The following is a 20,404-nucleotide window of genomic DNA, read 5'->3' on the forward strand; positions in this document are numbered from 1 at the left end:
TGGATACAATTATATAATTCCTAACTTGTCTAGAATGTTCTGTGTGCATTTAACAATGTTTACTAAGCAGATGTTTTTCTAGGTCCACTCTGACATAATTATGCATAACAAAGCAATAATTTTCAAACGCTGGCCCATTAACTTACCCATCACTACAGATTTTGATTCAGTATATTGAGAGTAGGGCCTAAGAATCTACAGTTGTAAAATTCCCCAGATGAATCTAATGGTCTGCCAGGTTTAGGATATACTAGAGAAAATAATCTTTTAATGAGAGGATCCAGAAAAGGGATTTGGACAAACTCCACATTGCTACTGAAAATAGATCAGAGAATTATCAAACTGGAAAGAAACCATGGTAATCATCTGGCCCAGCATGCTGACTTTACTGTTGAAAAAACTAAAGTCTAGAGAGGCTCCAGGTTTGCCCAAGGTCTCTGGACTAGTCAATGGCAGACTCAGACTAGAACTCATGGTCCACTGTGCCCCATCTATTAGCTTGCCCTTCTCCCTCAATTCCTCAAGTAATCCCACCCTCAGGTCTTGACTTCTAAATGGTTCCTGGCATCTTTCTATTTATCAAAATCTTTGAGGCTGATTAGAGAAAAGGTAGCCCAATCAAGACTGTAAGAACTCAAAGATAGTTCTCCTTCAACCTAATTAAGCACTGGTTCTTGTCTTCTGACCCTAAAACACCCCTGTTATTACTCTGTGTGTGTACACACACTTGTCTTTTCACATATTGGTTTATTCTGCTGGTCTTACTAGCTGCACGGGGTGTCAGCATCACTATGTCTATAATGGGCCAACTCAGGTCCTAAGTGCCTGGTGATATCAAATGAGGACATATTTAAAAGATTTGACTTAGAATCTGATGCTCTTAATACCATGGTCTGAGTCAGTTCCTAGATGGCAAGGCTTCCATCTGTAGTCCCAATCAAATTCCATTTACTGGAGGTTTATCCTTTTAGAAAAGCTACATTATGGTGATTTCTACATTATATACAAGATCACCTGTGACTGTTCCAGTGATATGAAGGAATGCTCTTTTTTTCTCCACTAATTCTGTTAAACACTAAAATTAAATGGAGACTCTACAGAACTGTTGAATACTAAAAACTGAGGGAGAATTTATAGGGCTGACAATATCTGATGCCAGCTTACAAGCCCCCTAAAAAACCACGGGTTACTTTCATTACAAAATAAAAGCAGCTGTTAAGATTTGTTAACAATGACTTCTTGCTTCAGTCTTATCTCACTTACAACTTAAGACTCAGTATAGATTTAAGGCATAGTTTGGCATGGGTTCAAGGAAGACTTGGGAAGAAACCCAACCCACTAGCTATTGAATCTTTATATGAGAACTGAGAAGCTCTTCTTGACACAGGGAAACAAATACTGCAATTGTCCAGCTATCAAGGGTTGAAAAGTTCTGAATTCAAATAATTGATGGATTGACACAAAGTACAAGAAACCACAGACATTTAAAGAATTCCTATCAAGTTATACTGCAAAGGAATGCTGATCACCAGGCTCCATAACCTACATAAATGCATGAGGTGATAGTAAGTATTAAATGTAATATATTTTTTAGAGGGAGGGGAGGGGGCAAAGGGGGAGGGAGAGAGAGAATCTTAAGCAGGTTTCACACCCAGTGCAGAGCCAACATGGGGCTCAATCTCACAACCCTGAGATTGTGACCTGAGCTGAAATCAAAAGTCGATGTTTAACCGACTGAGCCACCCAATGCCCCAAATGTGATAGTTTAATTAAGTTACTGATGTATCTGATTTATATGTAAATTCTAGCTTTATTCAGTAATCAAGATAGGCAATGCAAATGTAATTTTTAATATATTACTTAAAACTCAAAGTACTCACTTAACAGAATGAATTTTCAGTTTTATGAAAAGTTTAAATATATAAACTACATTTCTTCATGTAAAGAGAATTCAAAGTTTCTTCTGTTTACTTATATCTATGCATTAACCATCTTCTTGAGAAACACAACAAAATTCCAGATCAAGCAAATTTCTATAAAAGACTAATTACTCCTTTCCCTGTATGCATTATAGACATGTACACAAGTACAAATAGAACAATCTGAGGAAAACATGTTTTTTGTGCATTTATTTTCTTTGATCTTAACCTACCTCTCACCCAAAAAATACAGTGATTTAGTATGATACAGTTAAGCGTTTACATAATAATTTCAAGATGGTGGATAAAAGAGAAAAATGTTACCCACAATATACTTCAAAAGAATAGAATATATTTATATGAAGCGCACAAAGTAAGGCCCAACATTTCCTTTCTGAAACATGTGGCCAATTTGATGTCCCTATGTGGTGGCTAAAGAACACAAAATTAAAAGTTGTAGCATCTCTTTAGAGTGGTTTTGAACACACAACATTTATAAAGCATTGCAAAATTTTCTCAACTTGTTCATTAGAAATTGAAGAATTGAAGATATTCACAAAATGGTAAAAGGTCTAATTATCTTTCATTCCACTATCCTATGCAAGTACTGTTTTACCTAAAACCAATGAAATTAATTGAAAGCTTAAATTACTTTGTAAAAGTGGTGGGAGGAGGCAAAAAATTCTATGTACATTCAATCATAAAATCTGTTATTAAAGAAAAAGACATGGAAACTATTCCAACAATATGCTTGTGAAAAAGGAAGAGGGAAAAAAAAAGGCTTGAAACATCAAATATATTGAGATCAAACAATACCCCCAACTTCTTTTAATACTCTAAGAATAAAAGAGTCCCTTCTGGTAATATCCAGGGCTAAATGTTTGAAACTGATATTTATGAAACCTAGGTTATGGTGTACACTAAGTCTGTTTGTTTTCCCAATGTGAGCATCTCCTCTTTATAGCGACTCAGTCAGTCCTATGGCACAAGTCAAGAACAGCAATTGGTCAATGAGCTAACCACTTCATTCCAAATGAAAGGTTTCCTTTCTTAAATATGATAAAGACTAATACTAATATAACTATCTTTCTCTTTTTGTATCAAAACAAAGCAAAAAATAAATTTAAAACATGTCATCACTTCATCACACATACCACAAGAATTACTGAGACATAGTCTAACAATGAGAGTTCATGACAATACTGTCAGGGGAGATCCAGATGCCAGTGCAGGAATTAGAAAGGACAGAAAAGCATGCTAAAAGGTACCATGCATATGTGATCGGCAAAACTCATACCGAAGGAACCTCCGTGGGACAAACAGTTCAGGTTCTCTTACAGAAACACAGTCCCCACTTTGCCTAGTTCCAATATTTACCAATTTCAGTTATCACAGTTAAAATAGTACCAGTCGCTCAACAACATGGTTCAAATTTCAGTTACCATAGTATATTAACTATGAATAAGTTGCATGAAGTACAGATTTCATTGCTAGCTCTTCAGTTCACAGGTCACTATGTAAACATCAGAGGCTCATCATGATCAGTAACCAATCATGTCGCTTCCTTCAAAGTCTGTCAGTGATGGGTCACCATGCACAGACAGCAAAGTGTATAGCTGTGCTGCCTCCTTGTCACCTGGTGATAAATTCATATGACATTTTACCAGAAAATGATAATCAAAAGAGGGAACTGGCCAAAAAAGATGAAAGTGAAGCAAAGAAACAAAAAGTGATAATGTTGGAAGTAAAATTCTAATCAAAAATAAATGAAGTTATAAAGAAACTGCTGACAGTGGGAATGTTTGACACTGACACCATCAAGATACTTTAGATCTACAGTCAGAGGAATTTAGTGAAGACAAATATATTAACATAAATAAGTAATGTGGCTGTGATAAAAAGGACAAAGATGTCCCAGAGGAAGTGATGTTGGAAAAAAAAAAAAAAAAAAACTGACATTAAAGTGACTCTAAGAGAAAGACAAATATATATGATTTCACTTCTGTGTGGAATATTAAAAACAAAACAAGTAAATAACAACAACAAAACAAAAACAGACTCATAAATACAGAGAACAAACTGGTAGTTGCCAGATGGAAGGGGGGGTGGGAGGTGGGCAAAACAGGTGAAAGGGATTAAGAGGTACAAACTTCCAGTTATAAAGTAAGTAATGGAAATGAAAAGTACAGTACAGGAAACATAATCAACAATATTGTAATAATGTTGTATGATGACAGTTGGTGACTATACTTATCATGGTGAACATTGAGTAATGCACAGAACTGTCAAGTCATTATGTTGTACAACCTGAAACTAATATAATATTGTATGTCGTCTATACCTCAATAAATAAAGAAATAAATTGAACCTGAAGGAGAAAGAATGAAGGGAGGGAAGCAGGAAGGAAAAAAAAAAAAAAAACTCTGGGAGATATTTCGCAACATGGAAAGAGCAAAGGATAAAATGTTGAAAGCTGATCCAAAATTAAAAAGGAGGGCGCCTGGGTGGCTCAGTTGGTTAAGCAACTGCCTTCGGCTCAGGTCATGATCCTGGAGTCCCGAGATCAAGTCCCACATCAGGCTCCCTGCTCAGCAGGGAGTCTGCTTCTCCCTCTGACCCTCTTCCCTCTCATGCTCTCTATCTCTCATTCTCTCTCTCAAATAAATAAATAAAATCTTAAAAAAAATCAAAAAGGAGCTTGACAATTCACTTTGACATAAAAAGATGCTCACTCCATATCATAAGTTACATAACAAGAAAGCAAGTGCTGTTCAAACTACTCTGGATAAGTTTTTTTTTTAACACAAATAAAACACTTTAATTCTTACTGCCTCTAATGTTTCAAATTAGCATACTAATATTAGTTTTACTTAACTTTTAATCATTTCTCTATACATTATAGTATATAATAGTATAGTACTATAGTATAGTATAGTTACTGTACCATACATACAGTAAAAGAGTTTTTAATGTTCTGACAAAAATGTTTAAAGGTCAAGGAACAAGTGTAATTTTTTGTCATTAAGATCCCTTTGCACATTTCCAGCTTGCACATTTTTATGGTCCAGCACTATCATGCAAAGTATGGACTGTCTATATACCATAAGGGAAAGAACAATTACTATTTTTATATTATATATACAGCACTATAGTTAAACAGTAAATGTTTCATTCTCCAGCATGTCTTCCCTCTAAGTCATGAAAAATAAACAAGGTTGAAACAGATGCCACTTACCAAGAAAAGACAATTTCTAAGAATTTATATTCCTCGTGTTTTAATATTGTATCTTAAAATCTATATATCCTGAAAAGTCAAGATAAAATGTGTTTTTATTTGGTTTATGTGTAGATTAGCTTCTTAACCCAGTATCCGTTTATAGTAATAAGGGGCATGTCAATTGTGGGGAAGGAAATAATAAAGCCCTTACACTATATTCTATAAATTGCCTCCCTAACAACCACTCTTCTCCCCCTCCTTTGACAACAAAACCACTATTTTGTTTGGGAAGACAAAGTGTCCAGGAGCAAGCCATGAGCTATATAAGACAGTCATTAGGATAACCCACTGAACTTTCTAAGCTCTCTTACAGCCAAGAAAAGCCAAGTGACTGAATTGTGCCCCTTCTCCACTACTCCCCAAAATATAACTAAGGGGAAGTCTATAGGGAGACTCTGGAAAACTCGCATCCCAGATTTAAAAAGTAACCAATACATCTGGCAATAGTCTCCCCACACCCATCATCTCGCTTCTTCTCACCTTGAACGCAGATGTGACATCTAAAATTGTAGGAGCCATATTACATCCATAAGGTAAAAGGCATGAGAGAAAGGCCCAAGAGAATCCCAGATATGTTGGCTCTAGCATCATTGGAAACCTAAGCTAACGCCAACAACCAACCATCTCCAAACTTTTTATTACATGGCAATAGGCCAGGGAGAAGGAAGACAAATATGCATATCCTAACCACAATCAGGTTTTCTATTGTTTGCCGCCAAAAACATTCCATGGATTAACTAACTATTCTTATTTTAAACTAAGTCAAATGTAAATGTAAATGATCAAAGACTGAGAAAAATAAAATCACTACAATTTAGTGAGATAGCAAGCTATTAAATATTTCTCTTGCTTTAATTTTTATTTCTTAGTATTGTGGCAATGTCGGTACAATCAATTACTTTTTTAAAGAATAACAAGAAATATCAATGCAACAAAAATTTCTAATTGATTTATTTTCGGGATTAAAAATACTGACTTACTCTATCATATACTCTTCAAGATAATGTTTATCTCCTTCAACACTGAGTAACAAAAAATATCAACATTAGGAAAGTTACCAAACACACTATTCTTTTTATTATATTTATATAACCAACTCATAGGTTATATTGTATAGCTGGAACAAACAGTAGTCCTGGGCCTCAATCGATGCTGGCTACCCAAAACTATGCTGAAGCTACACATAGGATAAGGAGAAATAAACTAAATACATGCTGATTTAGAAAATAGCTATTTGTCCTTTCCTGTCATATCTCTAAAAAATTATTACACTTCTCTTAAAAATTATAATTTTCTGCCCCACTGGCTCATTATCTGGGGGTCTTTTCTTTCTGTGAACGTGTTTTATTATCTTTACTATTTAGATAAGGCCTACCAAGGTTATGCAGCATTAATCTATAAAACAAAGCCTCTGGCCAGCATCTTTCTTTAACGACAGGGGCTTGGGTCCCCATTATTTTTTGTAGGCCAGTGTCAAACACAGAGCTTTGTATGTATTAAAGCTCATATATTCTGAATATTAAAAATATTTTCCTGTCAGAAAGGGGAACCTCCTACACTGTTGGTGGGAATGCAAGCTGGTGCAGACACTGGAAAATAGTATGGAGGTTCCTCAAAAAGCTGAAACTAGAGCTACCCTACAACCCAGCAATTGCACTGCTGGGTATTTACCCCAAAGATACAAATGTAGTGATTTGAAGGGGTACATGCACCCCAATGTTTATAGCAACAATGTCCACAATAGCCAAACTATGGAAAGAGCCCAGCTGTCCATCAACATGAATGCATAAAGAAGATGTGATATATATATATATATATATATATATGTGTGTGTGTGTGTGTGTGTATATATATATATATATACATATATATATATAATGGAGTATTATGCAGCCATCAAAAAATGAAATCTTGCCATTTGCAACGATGTGGATTGAACTAGAGGGTATTATGCTAAGTGAAATAAGTCAATCAGAGAAAGACAGTTATCATATGATATCACTGATATGTGGAATTTGAGAAACAAGGCAGAGGATCATAGGGGAAGAGAGGAAAAAATGAAACAGGACAAAACCAGAGAGGGAGACAAACCATAAGAGACTCAATCTCAGGAAACAAACTGAGGGTTGCTGGAGTGGTGGGGGTAGGAGGGATGGGGTGGCTGGATGATGGACATTGGGGAGAGTATGTGTTGTGGTGAGTGCTGTGTATTGTGTAAGACGGACGAATCACAGACCTGTACCCCTGAAACAAATAATACATTATATGTTAATAATAATATAAAATAAAAAATAATTTTCCTGTCCTTTAAGATATCTAAAATACTCCACCCAGGGTAATTAATTTGGGCAGCAGTTTTCTTTACCTTCCTCCCTCCTTTCCTTTTTTTTTTTTTTTTAAGATTTTATTTATTTATTTCACAGAGAGATAACGGGAGTAGGAACACAAGCGGGGGGAGTGGAAGAGGAAGAAGCAGGCTTCCCGCTGAGCAGGGAGCCTGACGCGGGGCTCGATCCCAGGACCCTGGAACCATGACCTGAGCCAAAGGCAGACGCTTAATGACTGAGCCACCCAGGCGCCCCCCCCTTCCTTTTTCTTCTTCTTGGCTAAGTGACTTTAAGGATGAAGGTCACTGTGGCAAAGACTATTGTGTCTGATTAAGTCAATGATAGCCACAAAGCACTTGAACATCTATTATCACTTTTGTTCCCCATGAGACTATCACAATTTTCATTTAAAGATAAGAAAACTGAGCCTTCGGGCACCTGGCTGGCTCAGTCAGTTAAGCATCTGCCTTCGGCTCAGATCATGATCCCAGAGTCCCAAGACTGAGTCCCGCATCATGCACCCCACTGAGCGGGGAGCCCACTTCTCCCTCTGACCCTCCGCCCTCTGTGCTTTCTCTCTCTCTCTCTCTCTCAAATAAATAAAATCTTAAAAAGGAAGAAGGAAAGGGAAAGGGAAAGGAAAGGAAAGGAAAACTGAGCCTTTGTATGTTAAATTACTCATTGAATTCACAGACCATAACTGACAATGGTAGAGTCTCTTGACCTCAGATCTCTCTCTCTTACCACGCCATGGCAAAACTTCTCAAGAGTTATCTTCACCCTTGTTCTCCTTGACTAACCCCTGCCACACTGGTCCACAATCCACTATGTCACAGAAACTGTCCTTATCTAGGCCCACAGTCTCCGGTTGCTAAATCCAATGATCAGTCCTCTGTCCTCTTAGCAGCACTCCACCCAGGTGATGAACTGCTCCTCGCTTGGCTTCCTAGACATTCTCCTGGTGATACAACTGTCTCACTCACTGCATCTTCTTTCTCCTTTTGCTGGGTTTTCCTCTTCCCAACTTGTACATGTTGAACTGGTCCAGGGTCCAATTTTCAGACCCCTATCTTCTCTCACTCCTAAGTGAGCTCATCTAGCCACATGTATTTATGTTCCTTTTGATGCCAATAATTTCCAAGTGGGACTCTCCCTTCTGATCTGTCCATAAGCTTCAGATGCATATAACCCAACTCCACAGTTAATCTTTCCTCCTGCTATACCAAGCTTTTTATTGAAAGATCCTCCTAACCAGTATGGTGAGTGGTTGGTTAAATTTTTGTAAAGTTGAATATTCTCTGGGTAAAGTGGAGAATCATTTAAAAACAAAGTACACATAACTTAAACATTTTCTTTTTATTTAAAACACAAAGATTCATTCATTAGCCAATCTTTTTATATAAGACCAAAGCCTTTCCTTTGAATGCAGGCCCACAACTAAATGTTCTGTATCATCTTTCTTACATAAACTAAAATACACTGAATTGTCCTGTGATTTCAAGTTTCGTTTTATCTAAAATAGAACAAGAACATAAAGACACTAACAACACACCCAGAATGCTTTTAGATTTTTATGATTTTTCTCAATCTTTTACAGCTGGCTTGCCTATACTTAATTCTATGGCAATTTTTTAAGAACCAACTCTATTTTTTCAAGTAGTTCTCAAACAACAGTCTTCATTTTCAAACCCACAACTCTCTTTTTAAACTCAGTATTCATCAGTTTATGTGACACTTAATGAATTATGTAATTACAATAATAATTACAATGATAATAACAAGTATAATGGGGCTTTGGTGGCACATAATTCAACTGAAAGCAGAGGAGCATGGTACACTAAATGATGGTCTATTAGCTTTAGGGTGTTTAGTGTGCTGTTGGCATCAGGTAATATGTCTTATGGCGAAAATGGAAAGTATTGGTTAATCTTAGTCCGTTAAAGGAAAATGGGCCAAATTTCCACTTCCTACCTCTATCACCATGAAGCCATGCCTCCTCCAGGCCTCCTCACCTCAGTAAATGGCACTACTCAGTCCCTGAAGCTAAAACCTTTCATTCTTCTCTCTTCTTTGCCAATACCTAAGGCAGCAATACTGCCTGTCTTTCTAGGAACTTTCAAAAGATATCCCTGATATATTCACTTCTCTCCAATTTCATCCCTATCAGTCCACGTTGTCACCATCTCCCAACTGTAATAACTTCCTAACTAGTCTCACTTCTCTTCTTGCCCCCACCTTCGATCCATACAACACAAAACAGCCCAAGAGAACTCTGTAAAATGTGAATAAGACAGCATCACTTCTCTACTTTTAATTCTTCAATGGCTACTCATTATTCACGAAATAAAACAGAAACTCCTTGCCATATCTACCAGATCCTAATGGAGCCAGCACCTAGCTACCTCTCCAGCTGCATTTCATACCATTCTCCCCTTGCACTCTGCTTTAGGCACACTGATGGCTCTTCTCCATCCCTCCAATATGCCAACTCCCCACCAGGGCCATTGCACATGCAGTTCATTCTGCCTGGAATGAGTTCTACTGACTCTTCATAAAACACACATCTTATTTTTCAAATATTATGTCCTCAGAGAGATCTGTTTTGATCACTAACTAAAGGAGTCTTCCTTTGGGGCTCTTTTGTGTCTCTCACATCCAAATTACTCTGTATCACATCATTTTATGGGGAGTTTCTTCCTTCCTAACAGTTACCAAACATGGTAACTAGCTTACTTAATTATATACTTCTATATTTGTTTCTATCCACTAAAATGTGAAGTTTCATTATTGTACAAATTTCCTCCACCTTGTTCACTACTGCTTTTCTTACTACCCAGCTCCATACCAAGAGTAACTGCTTAATAAATATTTTCTGAAGAAAAAAATGGGTCTTCTGAATAAGACTCGCTAAATATATTCCCTATGAGATCAACTGGTATTTCTCTGCATAAAAATCCTAAACTCATGTCTAAAAAAAAAAAATCTGTATAAGAATGTTCACAGCAGGGACACCTGGGTGGCTCAGTCGTTAAGCGTCTGCCTTCAGCTCAGGTCACGATCCCAGGGGCCTGGGACCAAGCCCTGGGTTGGGCTCCTTGCTCAGCGGGGAGCCTACTTCTCCCTCTCCCGCTACCTACTGCTCCCCCTGCTTGTGCTCTCTCTCTCTCTCTCTGTCCAATAAATAAATAAATAAATAATCTTAAAAAAAAAAAAAGACCGTTCAGAGCAACTTTATTCACAATAGTTAAAATCAAACCAAATGCCCATCAAAAGGAGAATGGAAAAACAAACTATAGTATATTCATACTAGGGAATATTAATTACTAAGTACATAAAAAAGAATGAGCCGGTGGTAAGTGTCTCAAAAGCACTTTGTGAAATCAACCAAACAGAAAAGAGTAACTTCTGTATGATTTCAACTATATAAAGTTTAAGAACAGTACAAAACATCTATGGTGAGAAAAATCAGAGCAGCAGTTGCCTGTAGAAGGTAGAGACTGGTTGGAAGGAAGCACAAAAAGAACTGGAAATGTTCTACATCTTGACAGGTGTGAGGGTTACATGGGTATACACATTTATAAAAATGATTAAATTACTCACTGCCACGCAAACTGTATCACAGTTTTTTAAAAGGTCAAAAGTCTTACATTTGCTCACTCAGATATCACATGGGATAAAGAAACCTAAGAAATGGAACCACACTACTATCCATTTTCACCAAGACCTACTTACTAATTTGTTCATTCACCTCCTAATCTCCTACTCTTTTCTGGCAGAAAAATGAAAAGATTTGGACCAAAATGTTTGATTAATTGTTCCCTGTAGCAACATACTGGGAAAATATATACCACTATGAAAGATAACTTATGCATTTATATAGAGTAAATAATATAAAACTGTGACAGAAAGCATAAACCAATATATGAGCAATTATAAAAGGAATAACCAATAAAGAACATTAATGAGATGTCAAAGTAGGGCGCCTGGGTGGCTCAGTTGGTTAAGCAACTGCCTTCGGCTCAGGTCATGGTCCTGGAGTCCCGGGATCGAGTCCCACATCGGGCTCCTTGCTCAGCAGGGAGTCTGCTTCTCCCTCTGACCCTCTTCCCTCTCGTGCTCTCTATCTCTCATTCTCAATCTCTCAAATAAATAAAATCTTAAAAAAAAAAATGAGATGTCAAAGTACATCAAATGCCTGTGATGTGAGACACCCATCATGAATTGTGTGATAACAAACCCCCAAGCTATGGGCTGAGCAAGAATGTTGTGGCTTTCAGCTTCTTTCTACCCCTCAAAACACCTAAGAAATGGAACACACAGACTCATGATGGTACACTAATGTGCAAAATGCAAACAAAGAATGCAAAAGACTAAAAAACAGAGACATGTAATTAGAATGTAGAAATATCTACATGAATCCAATATATACATTTCCTTATAACACACTCTACTCTCTAATCAGCCATGTTAAGAATCACTATCTAGAACTGCAAGAACCAAAACAGTAGTCATGGGCCACATGTAGCTACTGAGCACTTAAAATGTGGCAAGAGCATATGAGAAACTGAATTTTTAATTTTACTAAATGTTAACTATTTTAATTTTAAAACATATTCAATTCAATTACTAGAAAGTTTAAAGTATGTTTAGAATAACCTGTTATGTAGACCTACTTTTTCAACTGTTAATTTTATGAAATTTAAGTACAAACCAAATATTTCTAATGAAAACTTAGTGCCATAACTGAGATGTGTTGTAAGTATAAAATACACACTGGTTTTAAAGACTTAATAAAAAAAAAAAAAGAAAGAAAAAAGAAAACAGCTCACTAATAATTTTTTCACTGGTTAAATTTTTGAAGGGACATTTTGGATTCACTGGTTTACATAAAATAATCATTAAAATTAATTTCACCTGTTTCTTCCTACTTTTTTTAAATGTAGCTACTAGAAAACTTAAAACTATATATGTGGCATGCATTGTATTTCTACTGGAAAGTACTATTCTAAAGCTTATATGTCTAAATGCAGATATAGATATCATTATGATACATTAATGATTAACATTTCAAACACCTCCTGACCTTTTCACTTGATTGTCTTCTTTTCTTTAGTTGAATGAAATCTGTTTCCACCCTTTCTGCCAGCTCTAGTTTCCTCTTGTTTCTTTTAAATGCAGCTAAACTGAATCCTATAAAAGAAACATTAAAAGTAACATTTGAGAAATATTAAGGCAATGAGGTAATGAGATATCCTGAAGAGCCTTCCTTAAGAATGTTGAATAAAGGGTTAAAAAAGTTTTTCCAATGTACACTGAGGTGGTAGGAGAATAAGAGAAATAACCTAAGGTTAAAGAAGTAAGAAAAAGGTTAAATCCAGATAGGCAAATGAGTCCTGAAGGTAGATGGTACCCAGAGGTATCTGCTAATGCATGCTACTGCCAACTTTGGTTTTGAAGGTCTCTGTGCATAAAGGACAAGGAATGAAATCTGGGGACAATACAACATGAGAAAACATATTAGAGATTTTCCCACAAAAAAAAGTAAGGTATCTCAAGGAATAACATGCCCAGTGAAAGGGAAAACTAGAAAAGGCCACTCAGTACAAAGAAACAGGAAACTTGCAAGTCTCAGCTATGGCTATAAATGTAAAGGAAGAAAACACTCACTAGAAAATTCATGAACAAAAACTATGTTCAGACAAGTTTAAGGGAGAATTCTTATTATCTGTGTGGTCTGAAAACACACACACACACACACACACACACACACACACACACACACGATCTTGGTGTTGCAGAGCTTCAAAAACCCATCAAAAAACAAATGCGAATACTCCGTAGAAAAACACATGTTAACTTACCAGACCTCAGAGAATTCCCACATTCCAATTAACATGAGCCCATAGTTTAAAAAACAAACAAAAAAAGATTTACAAAATACATGAGAAATGAACCACCAAAAATAAAAGACTAAAAGCAAGCCAAATATAAGAAAGCATACCATGACCTACAAAGGCCTCAAATAATGAATAATCAGATATAGAATAAAAAAACGTATTTATGCTCACAGAAATTAAGAAAAGAGATACTGAAAATATAATTAAGGGACAAAAAATGATAAAATGACCAGGCCGACTTAAAGAAGAACAAAATGGAGCTTCTAAAAATAAGAAATATAATAATTAAAAATTTTAAACTTGACATATAGATTTCAACAGCCTACTAGATTCAGCTGATAAAAGAGAAATTATAAACTAGAATATAATGCTAAAGAGATTATCAAAGTTTTCTGATAATGGCAGACTAAATTATTCAGAGTAATTCTCCTACTTAATTTACTAAAAATGTTCAATAAAATATGAAGAAACACCACCTTAAAAACATTAAAACCTTATAAAAAGTCCCAAGCTAAATTCCGGGGTAAACTGAGGACTAATGCTGTTATTACTGTACTGTGAGCATTTGCCAACACTAGTACACAGGAGTTTGGTTAAATGGCATCAAAGAGAGACGTAAGTCAAGCCCAGAGCCCATCAGAGGTGAGAGTTTCATAAGAGACACTTCCCACAATAAGCTGGGGATTGAAAGGGCTAATGCTCTCACAGTGGAGCTGATTCAGAACTATGCAAGTCCTCTCTTACCTCCCATCCCAACTCCAAGTACATTCAAGCAAGACTGCCTTGGATCAAGGCAGAGAAAAGAATAAGGAGGAGGAAGAGGACAGGGATAAGAGGACTTAGAAAGAAAAAAACTACCACTGAGAAGTCTGGAGTTGACTGAAGCCCTTGCACAGAGATTTGCAAACATGTAGTCTGGTTGGGTCAGGAAATGTTAAGCTTTGAACTAAGTTTAAGTAGATTCTGATTAATGGTGTATAAAATAATAGAAATTATATATATTGTTCTCTGCCCTTAGTTCCTGGGAAAGATCTCTTAAAACCCTTGTAATTTCCTAAATTATAAGAGCACTAGGACCATTTTTTGTTCTAATATTTGGTCTTTGACCCCAGTTTCTCACAGAGCTTCTAAATCCCTTGGCATTTCTTGGGTGATATGAATGTCTTTTGTTTTAATGAGGTAACTCTCTTAGTGGGCTCCTAGATAGCATCAGGATGAAGACTGATCACCAGAAAGACTAAACCATAATTAAAAGCTTGAAACTTCCATCCCATCCCCATCCTCTGGGAAGTAGGGAAGTACTGGCAATTGAGTTAAAGACTGAGTATGCCTACATGATGAAACCTCCATAAAAATTCCAAAAGTACAAGGTTTGGGGAGCTTCCAGGTAGCTAAACATACATGTCAGGAGGATGATACAAGTTAATCGAACCCAAGGATGGGGTCATGGGAACCTCTGATTCATAGCCAGTTGGTCAGAACTTCAAGTGACAAGCTAGACTTCCAATTGGTATCTAAAGAGGAAGTGGTAGATTTATGAGACTCAGCCCTAAACTGTGTGGTCTACACTAACTCCAGCTGTAATCAGAATTGAACCGAACCGTAGGACACCCAGATGTCGTTGAAGAATTGCTTGGTGTAGAAGCCCACACATCTGGTGTCAAAAGTGGTGCAGAGAGGTTTGGGGTTTTTTTGGGGGGGGGAGGGTTTGAGAGAGAGAGAGAGCACGAGTGGGGGGCAGGGGAAAAGGGAGAAGCAAACTCCCCGCTGAGCAGGGAGCCTGACATGGGGCTCGAACCCAAGACCCTGAGATGATGACCTGACCCGAAGTCAGATACTTAACCAACTGAGCCACTGAAGTGCCCCAATGTACAGAGTTCTGAATATGATAGTAGTATGAAAGTAAAAGAGAGAGGAGTGTTTTTCCTATAAACAGTACACACACAACTGGCAAAAATAAATGCAAAAAATAATATCTAGAGAAAAATGCCTTCATCCTAGCCCATAGTGAAACTACACAAATAATCATTCAAGGGCAATGAAAAGCACATAGTCAAAAATAATCAGGCACCAAAAAAATGGGGCACCATAAATGAGAACATACAGGAAAAAATTCCAATTTGGATCTCAGATACCAGAATTATCAGGCACAAATATAAAACAAGTACACCTCTAATGATTAAAAAAGATAAAAGAACATGAAAAATATCTACAGATTATACTATAAGCTAAAAGAAAGCAAAGACTATTAAAAAAACAAAACAAAACAAAAACAGAACTTCTAGAAATGAAAAGATAAATAACCAAAACTAAGATCTCAATGTACATGTTTGGTAGCTGATAGGATACAGAAAAAAAGAGCTAGTGAATTAGAAGACTGATTGGAAAAAAGTTAGCCAGAAAGCAGCTAAAAGAGATTAAATGGAACTAGAGGTATTATGATAAGCAAAATGAGTCGATCAGAGAAAGACAATTATTATATGTTCTCACTCATATGCGGAATTTAAGAAACAAGGCAGAGGATCATAGGGGAAGAGAGGAAAAATGAAACAAAATGAAACCAGAAAGAAAGAAAAACCATAAGAGACTCTTAAACTTAGGAAACAAATTGAGGATTTCTTGAGGGGAAAGGGGAAGTGGGTTGGAGATGGGATGGCTGGGTGATGGACACTGGGGAGGGTATGTGTTGTGAATCCTGGATATTGTACAAGACTGATGAATCACAGAACTGTACCCCTGAAACAAATAATACATTATATGTTAATTTAAATAAATAATTAAAAAATAAAAGATATAAAATGATACAAAACACAGAAAAATATTAATAGGGTAGATAATGTAAGAAGGCCTAATGTTATGTTTAATCAGGATTTCAGAAGATGAAAGTAAAATAATGGGATAAAGGTAATGTTTTAAAAAACTGCATAAGAGGGATGCCTGGGTGGCTCAGTTGGTTAAGCCTCTACCTTTGGCTCAGGTCATGATCCCAGAGTCCTGGGATCAAGTCCCACAACAGACTCCTTGCTCGGCAGGGAGCCTGCTTCTCCCTCTGCCTGCCACTACCCCCTGCTTGTGCGCTCTCTCTCTCTCTCTCTCGCTCTCAGACAAATAAATAAAAATCTTTAATAAAATAAAATTAAACAAAAAATAAAAAATAAAATAATAAAAATTAAAAATGGAATAAGAATTTTTCCAAAATTATAAAAGCCAGTAATTGGGAGGAGGAGCAAGATAGTGGAGGAGTAGGAGATCTAAATTTCGTCTGGTCCCAGGAATTCAGCTAGATAGGTATCAAACCATTCAGAACACCTACAAACTCAACAGGAGATGGAAGAAAAGAATAGCAGCAACTCTCTGAACAGAAAAGCGACCACTTTCTGGAAGGTAGGACATGCACAGAAGTGAATGCGAGGCAATATTTGGGAAGACAGATGGGGGACAGCGGGGAGCCGGCTACTAGCAAGTGATAGAGCAAGGGAGCACAACATTGAAACTTCTAAAAGTCTGCTCCACTGAGGGACATTGCTCCAGTGGCTAAGCGGGGGATGGAACCCACACTGGGACAGTGTGGTCTCAAGACTCTCAGGGTCACAGAAAGACCGGGGGTGCCTGAGTACAGCAGACGTCCCAAGTATCAGAGCAGGGAAGCCGGCTGTAGGAGTGGGCTCGCAGCTCGGGGTTGCCAAAAATAGTGATCTGCGGCACAGTCGGGCCACTGTTCTTCCAGGAGGGACCCAACAAGCAGCAAACCAGGGGAGACTCCCCTTCCTCCCCCAGGAGTGCACTGAAGGAATGTACTGGGTTTGGAGACTCCACACAGGGTCGTGTGCCAGAGATAGAAATGCTCGGTCACAGGCCGGGTGAGCACGGAGTGCGGCCAAAGACCAGGGAGACAGGAGTGATTGACTGCTTTTCTCTGGGGGCTCACTGAGGACTGGGGCACCAAGTTCTCTGCTCCACCATGGCGGAGATTAGGAGGCCGCCATTTTCACCCTAATCCTGCAAAGCTGTAGGGAAAGCTTGAAGGGAACAAAAGCTCCCGAGAGCAAACCCAAGATTACTTAGCCCCGACCCTTGACATTTGAGAATCACTACCACAGGACCGTCCCCCAGAAGATCAGCAGGAACAGCCTGACAAGGCCAAGTTTACCGATCAATGAGAACAGCAGAACTCCAGCACTAGGGGAATACAGCACATATAATTCATGACTGTTTTTCCCCATGATACTTTAGTCTTTCAAAGTTACTTTCTTAAAATTTTTCTTTCTTTTTCTATTTTTATTAATTTTTCCTTTTCCCTTTTTCAAGCAACATCTTATCAATCCCGTTTTTTAAACTCTTTATTTTTCATTTTTAGAGTCATACTCTATCCCTACATTATACCCAACCTTATTTTTAGTACATATATAAGTTCTCCTATGTTTAAAATTTTGGGGTACAGTTTCTTCTAACAGACCAAAACATGTCCTAAATCTCTAGTGTATGGCTTTATTCTAGTCTCCTGCCTGATCACATTCTCTCCCTTTTTTTTTTCAACCAACTTCTTATCAATTTCTTTTATAAAATCTTTTATAATTTTCATCTTTACACTCATAGTCCATCCCTTCATCATATTTATACTTATTTTTGTATATATAGATATAAGTTTTTCTTTCTTTAAAATCTTGGGAGGCACTTTCCTCTAACAGAACAAAATACGCCCACAATCTAGTGTGTGGCATTGATCCATTCACCAGTCTGATCATATCTGATTATATTGTTTTATTTTCTTTCTTTCCCTTCCCTGTCTCCCCCCACCCCCATTTCAGTCGCTTCTGATTTGTTTAGTGTATATTTTTCTGGGGTCGTTGTTACCCTGTTAGCATTTTATTCTCTCATTCATCTATTTTCCCCTGGACAAAATGACAAGATGGAAAAACTCACCTCGAAAGAAAAGAACAAGAGGCAGTACCAACTGGAAGGGACCTAATCAGTACGGACATTAGTAACATGTGGGAACTAGGGGTTCAGAATGATGATTATAAAGATACTAGCTGGACTCGAAAAAACCATGGAAGATACTAGAGAAACTCTGAAGAAATAAAAGAACTAAAATCTAACCAAGTTGAAATCAAAAAGGCTATTAATGAGATGCAATAAAAAATGGAGGCTCTAACTGCTAGGATAAATGAGGCAGAAGAAAGAATTAGTGATAAAGAAGACCAAATGATGGAGAATAAAAAAGCTGAGAAAAAGAGAGATAAACAACTACTGGATCACGAGGGCAGAATTCGAGAGACAACTGACAGCATAAGATGAAACAATATTAAAATAATCGGGATCCCAGAAGAAGAAGAGAGAGGGGGGCAGAAAGTATATTGGAACAAATTACAACAGAAAACTTCCCTAATTGGGAAAGGAAACAGGCATCAAAATCCAGGAGGCACAGAGAACTCCTCACAAAATCAATAAAAATAGGTCAACACCCCAACATCTAATAGTAAAACTTACAAGTCTCAGAGAAAATCCTGAAAGCAGCTCGGGACAAGAGATCTGTAACCTACAATGGTAGAAACATTAGATTGGCAACAGACCTATCCACAGAGACATGGCTGGCCAGAAAGGACTGGCAAGTTATATTCAGGGCACTAAACAAGAAAAATATGCAGCAAAGAATACTATATGCAGCTAGGCTGTCATTGAAAATAGGAGAGATAAAAAGCTTCTAGGAAAAACAAAAACTAAAAGAATTTGCAAACACAAAACCAGCCCTACAAGAAATAGGGGTCCTATAAACAAAGACAGAGCCTAAAAAAAACATAGACCAGAAAGGAATACAGACAACATACAGGAACAGTCACCTGACAGGCAATACAATAGCAGTAAACTCATAACTTTCAATAGTTACCCTGAATGTAAATTGGCTAAATGCCCCAATCAAAAGACACAGGCTATCAGATTGGATAAAAAAACAAGACACATCGATATGCTGTCTGCAAGACTCATTTTAGATGCAAAAACACCCTCAGATTGAAAGTAAGTGGGTGGAAAACCATTTACCATGCTAATGAACATCAAAAGAAAGCTGTGGTGGCAATCCTAACATCAGACAATTAGATTTTAAAACAAAGACTAAAATAAGAGATGAGGAAGGGCACTATATGATTCTTAAAGGGTCTATCCAACAAGAAGATCTAACAACTGTAAATATCTATGCCGCTAACATGGGAGCAGCCAATTATATAAGCCAATTAATAACAAAAGCAAAGAAACACATTGACAACAATATAAAATAGTGGGGGACTTTAACACCCCCCTCACTGAAATGGACAGATCATCTAAGCAAAGATGAACAAGGAAATAATGACTTAAATGACACACTGGACCAAATGGACTTCACAAATATATTCAGAACATTCCATCCCAAAGCAATAGAATATACATTCTTCTCTAATGCCCCTGGAACATTCTCCAGAATAGATCACATCCTGGGTCACAAATAAGGTCTCAACTGCTACCAAAACACTGGGATCATTCCCTGCATATTTTCAGACCACAATGCTTTGAAACTAGAACTCAATCACAAGAGGAAAGTCGGAAAGAACTCAAATACATGGAGGCTAAAGAGCATCCTACTAAAGAATGAATGGGTCAACCAGGAAATTAAAGAAGAATTAAAAAAAATTCATGGAAACCAATGAAATGAAAACACAACTGTTAAAAATCTTTGGAATGCAGCAAAGGCGGTCCTAAGAGGAAAGTATATAGCAAGACAAGCCTTTCTCAAGAAACAAGAAAGGTTTCAAATACACAACTTAACCCTACACCTAAAAGAGCTGGAGAAAGAACAGTAAATAAAGACTAAACCTAGGAGGAAAAAAGAAATAATAAAGATCAGAGCAGAAATCAGTGAAATAGAAACCAAAAGAACAGTAGAACAGATCAACGAAACTAGGAGCTGGTTCTTTGAAAGAATTAACAAGATTGATAAACCCCTGGCCAGAG

General features: G+C 37.2%; 1 protein-coding gene across 1 annotated transcript in view; it reads right to left on the reverse strand.

The window, feature by feature from the left end:
• The window catches only part of TASP1 (taspase 1), a 264,833-nt gene that overhangs the window by 169,767 nt on the left and 74,662 nt on the right, over positions 1-20,404 (reverse strand). The window contains exon 8 of the mRNA XM_073878472.1: positions 12,607-12,713. Within this exon, the coding sequence (XP_073734573.1) occupies positions 12,607-12,713 (107 nt within the window). The remainder of the gene's footprint in view (positions 1-12,606; positions 12,714-20,404) is intronic.

Source organism: Callorhinus ursinus, unplaced genomic scaffold (assembly GCF_003265705.2).
Source record: "Callorhinus ursinus isolate GAN/ISIS: 27379988/994484 unplaced genomic scaffold, GSC_fseal_2.0 scaffold29, whole genome shotgun sequence".
In the NCBI taxonomy this organism is placed as follows: domain Eukaryota; kingdom Metazoa; phylum Chordata; class Mammalia; order Carnivora; family Otariidae; genus Callorhinus; species Callorhinus ursinus.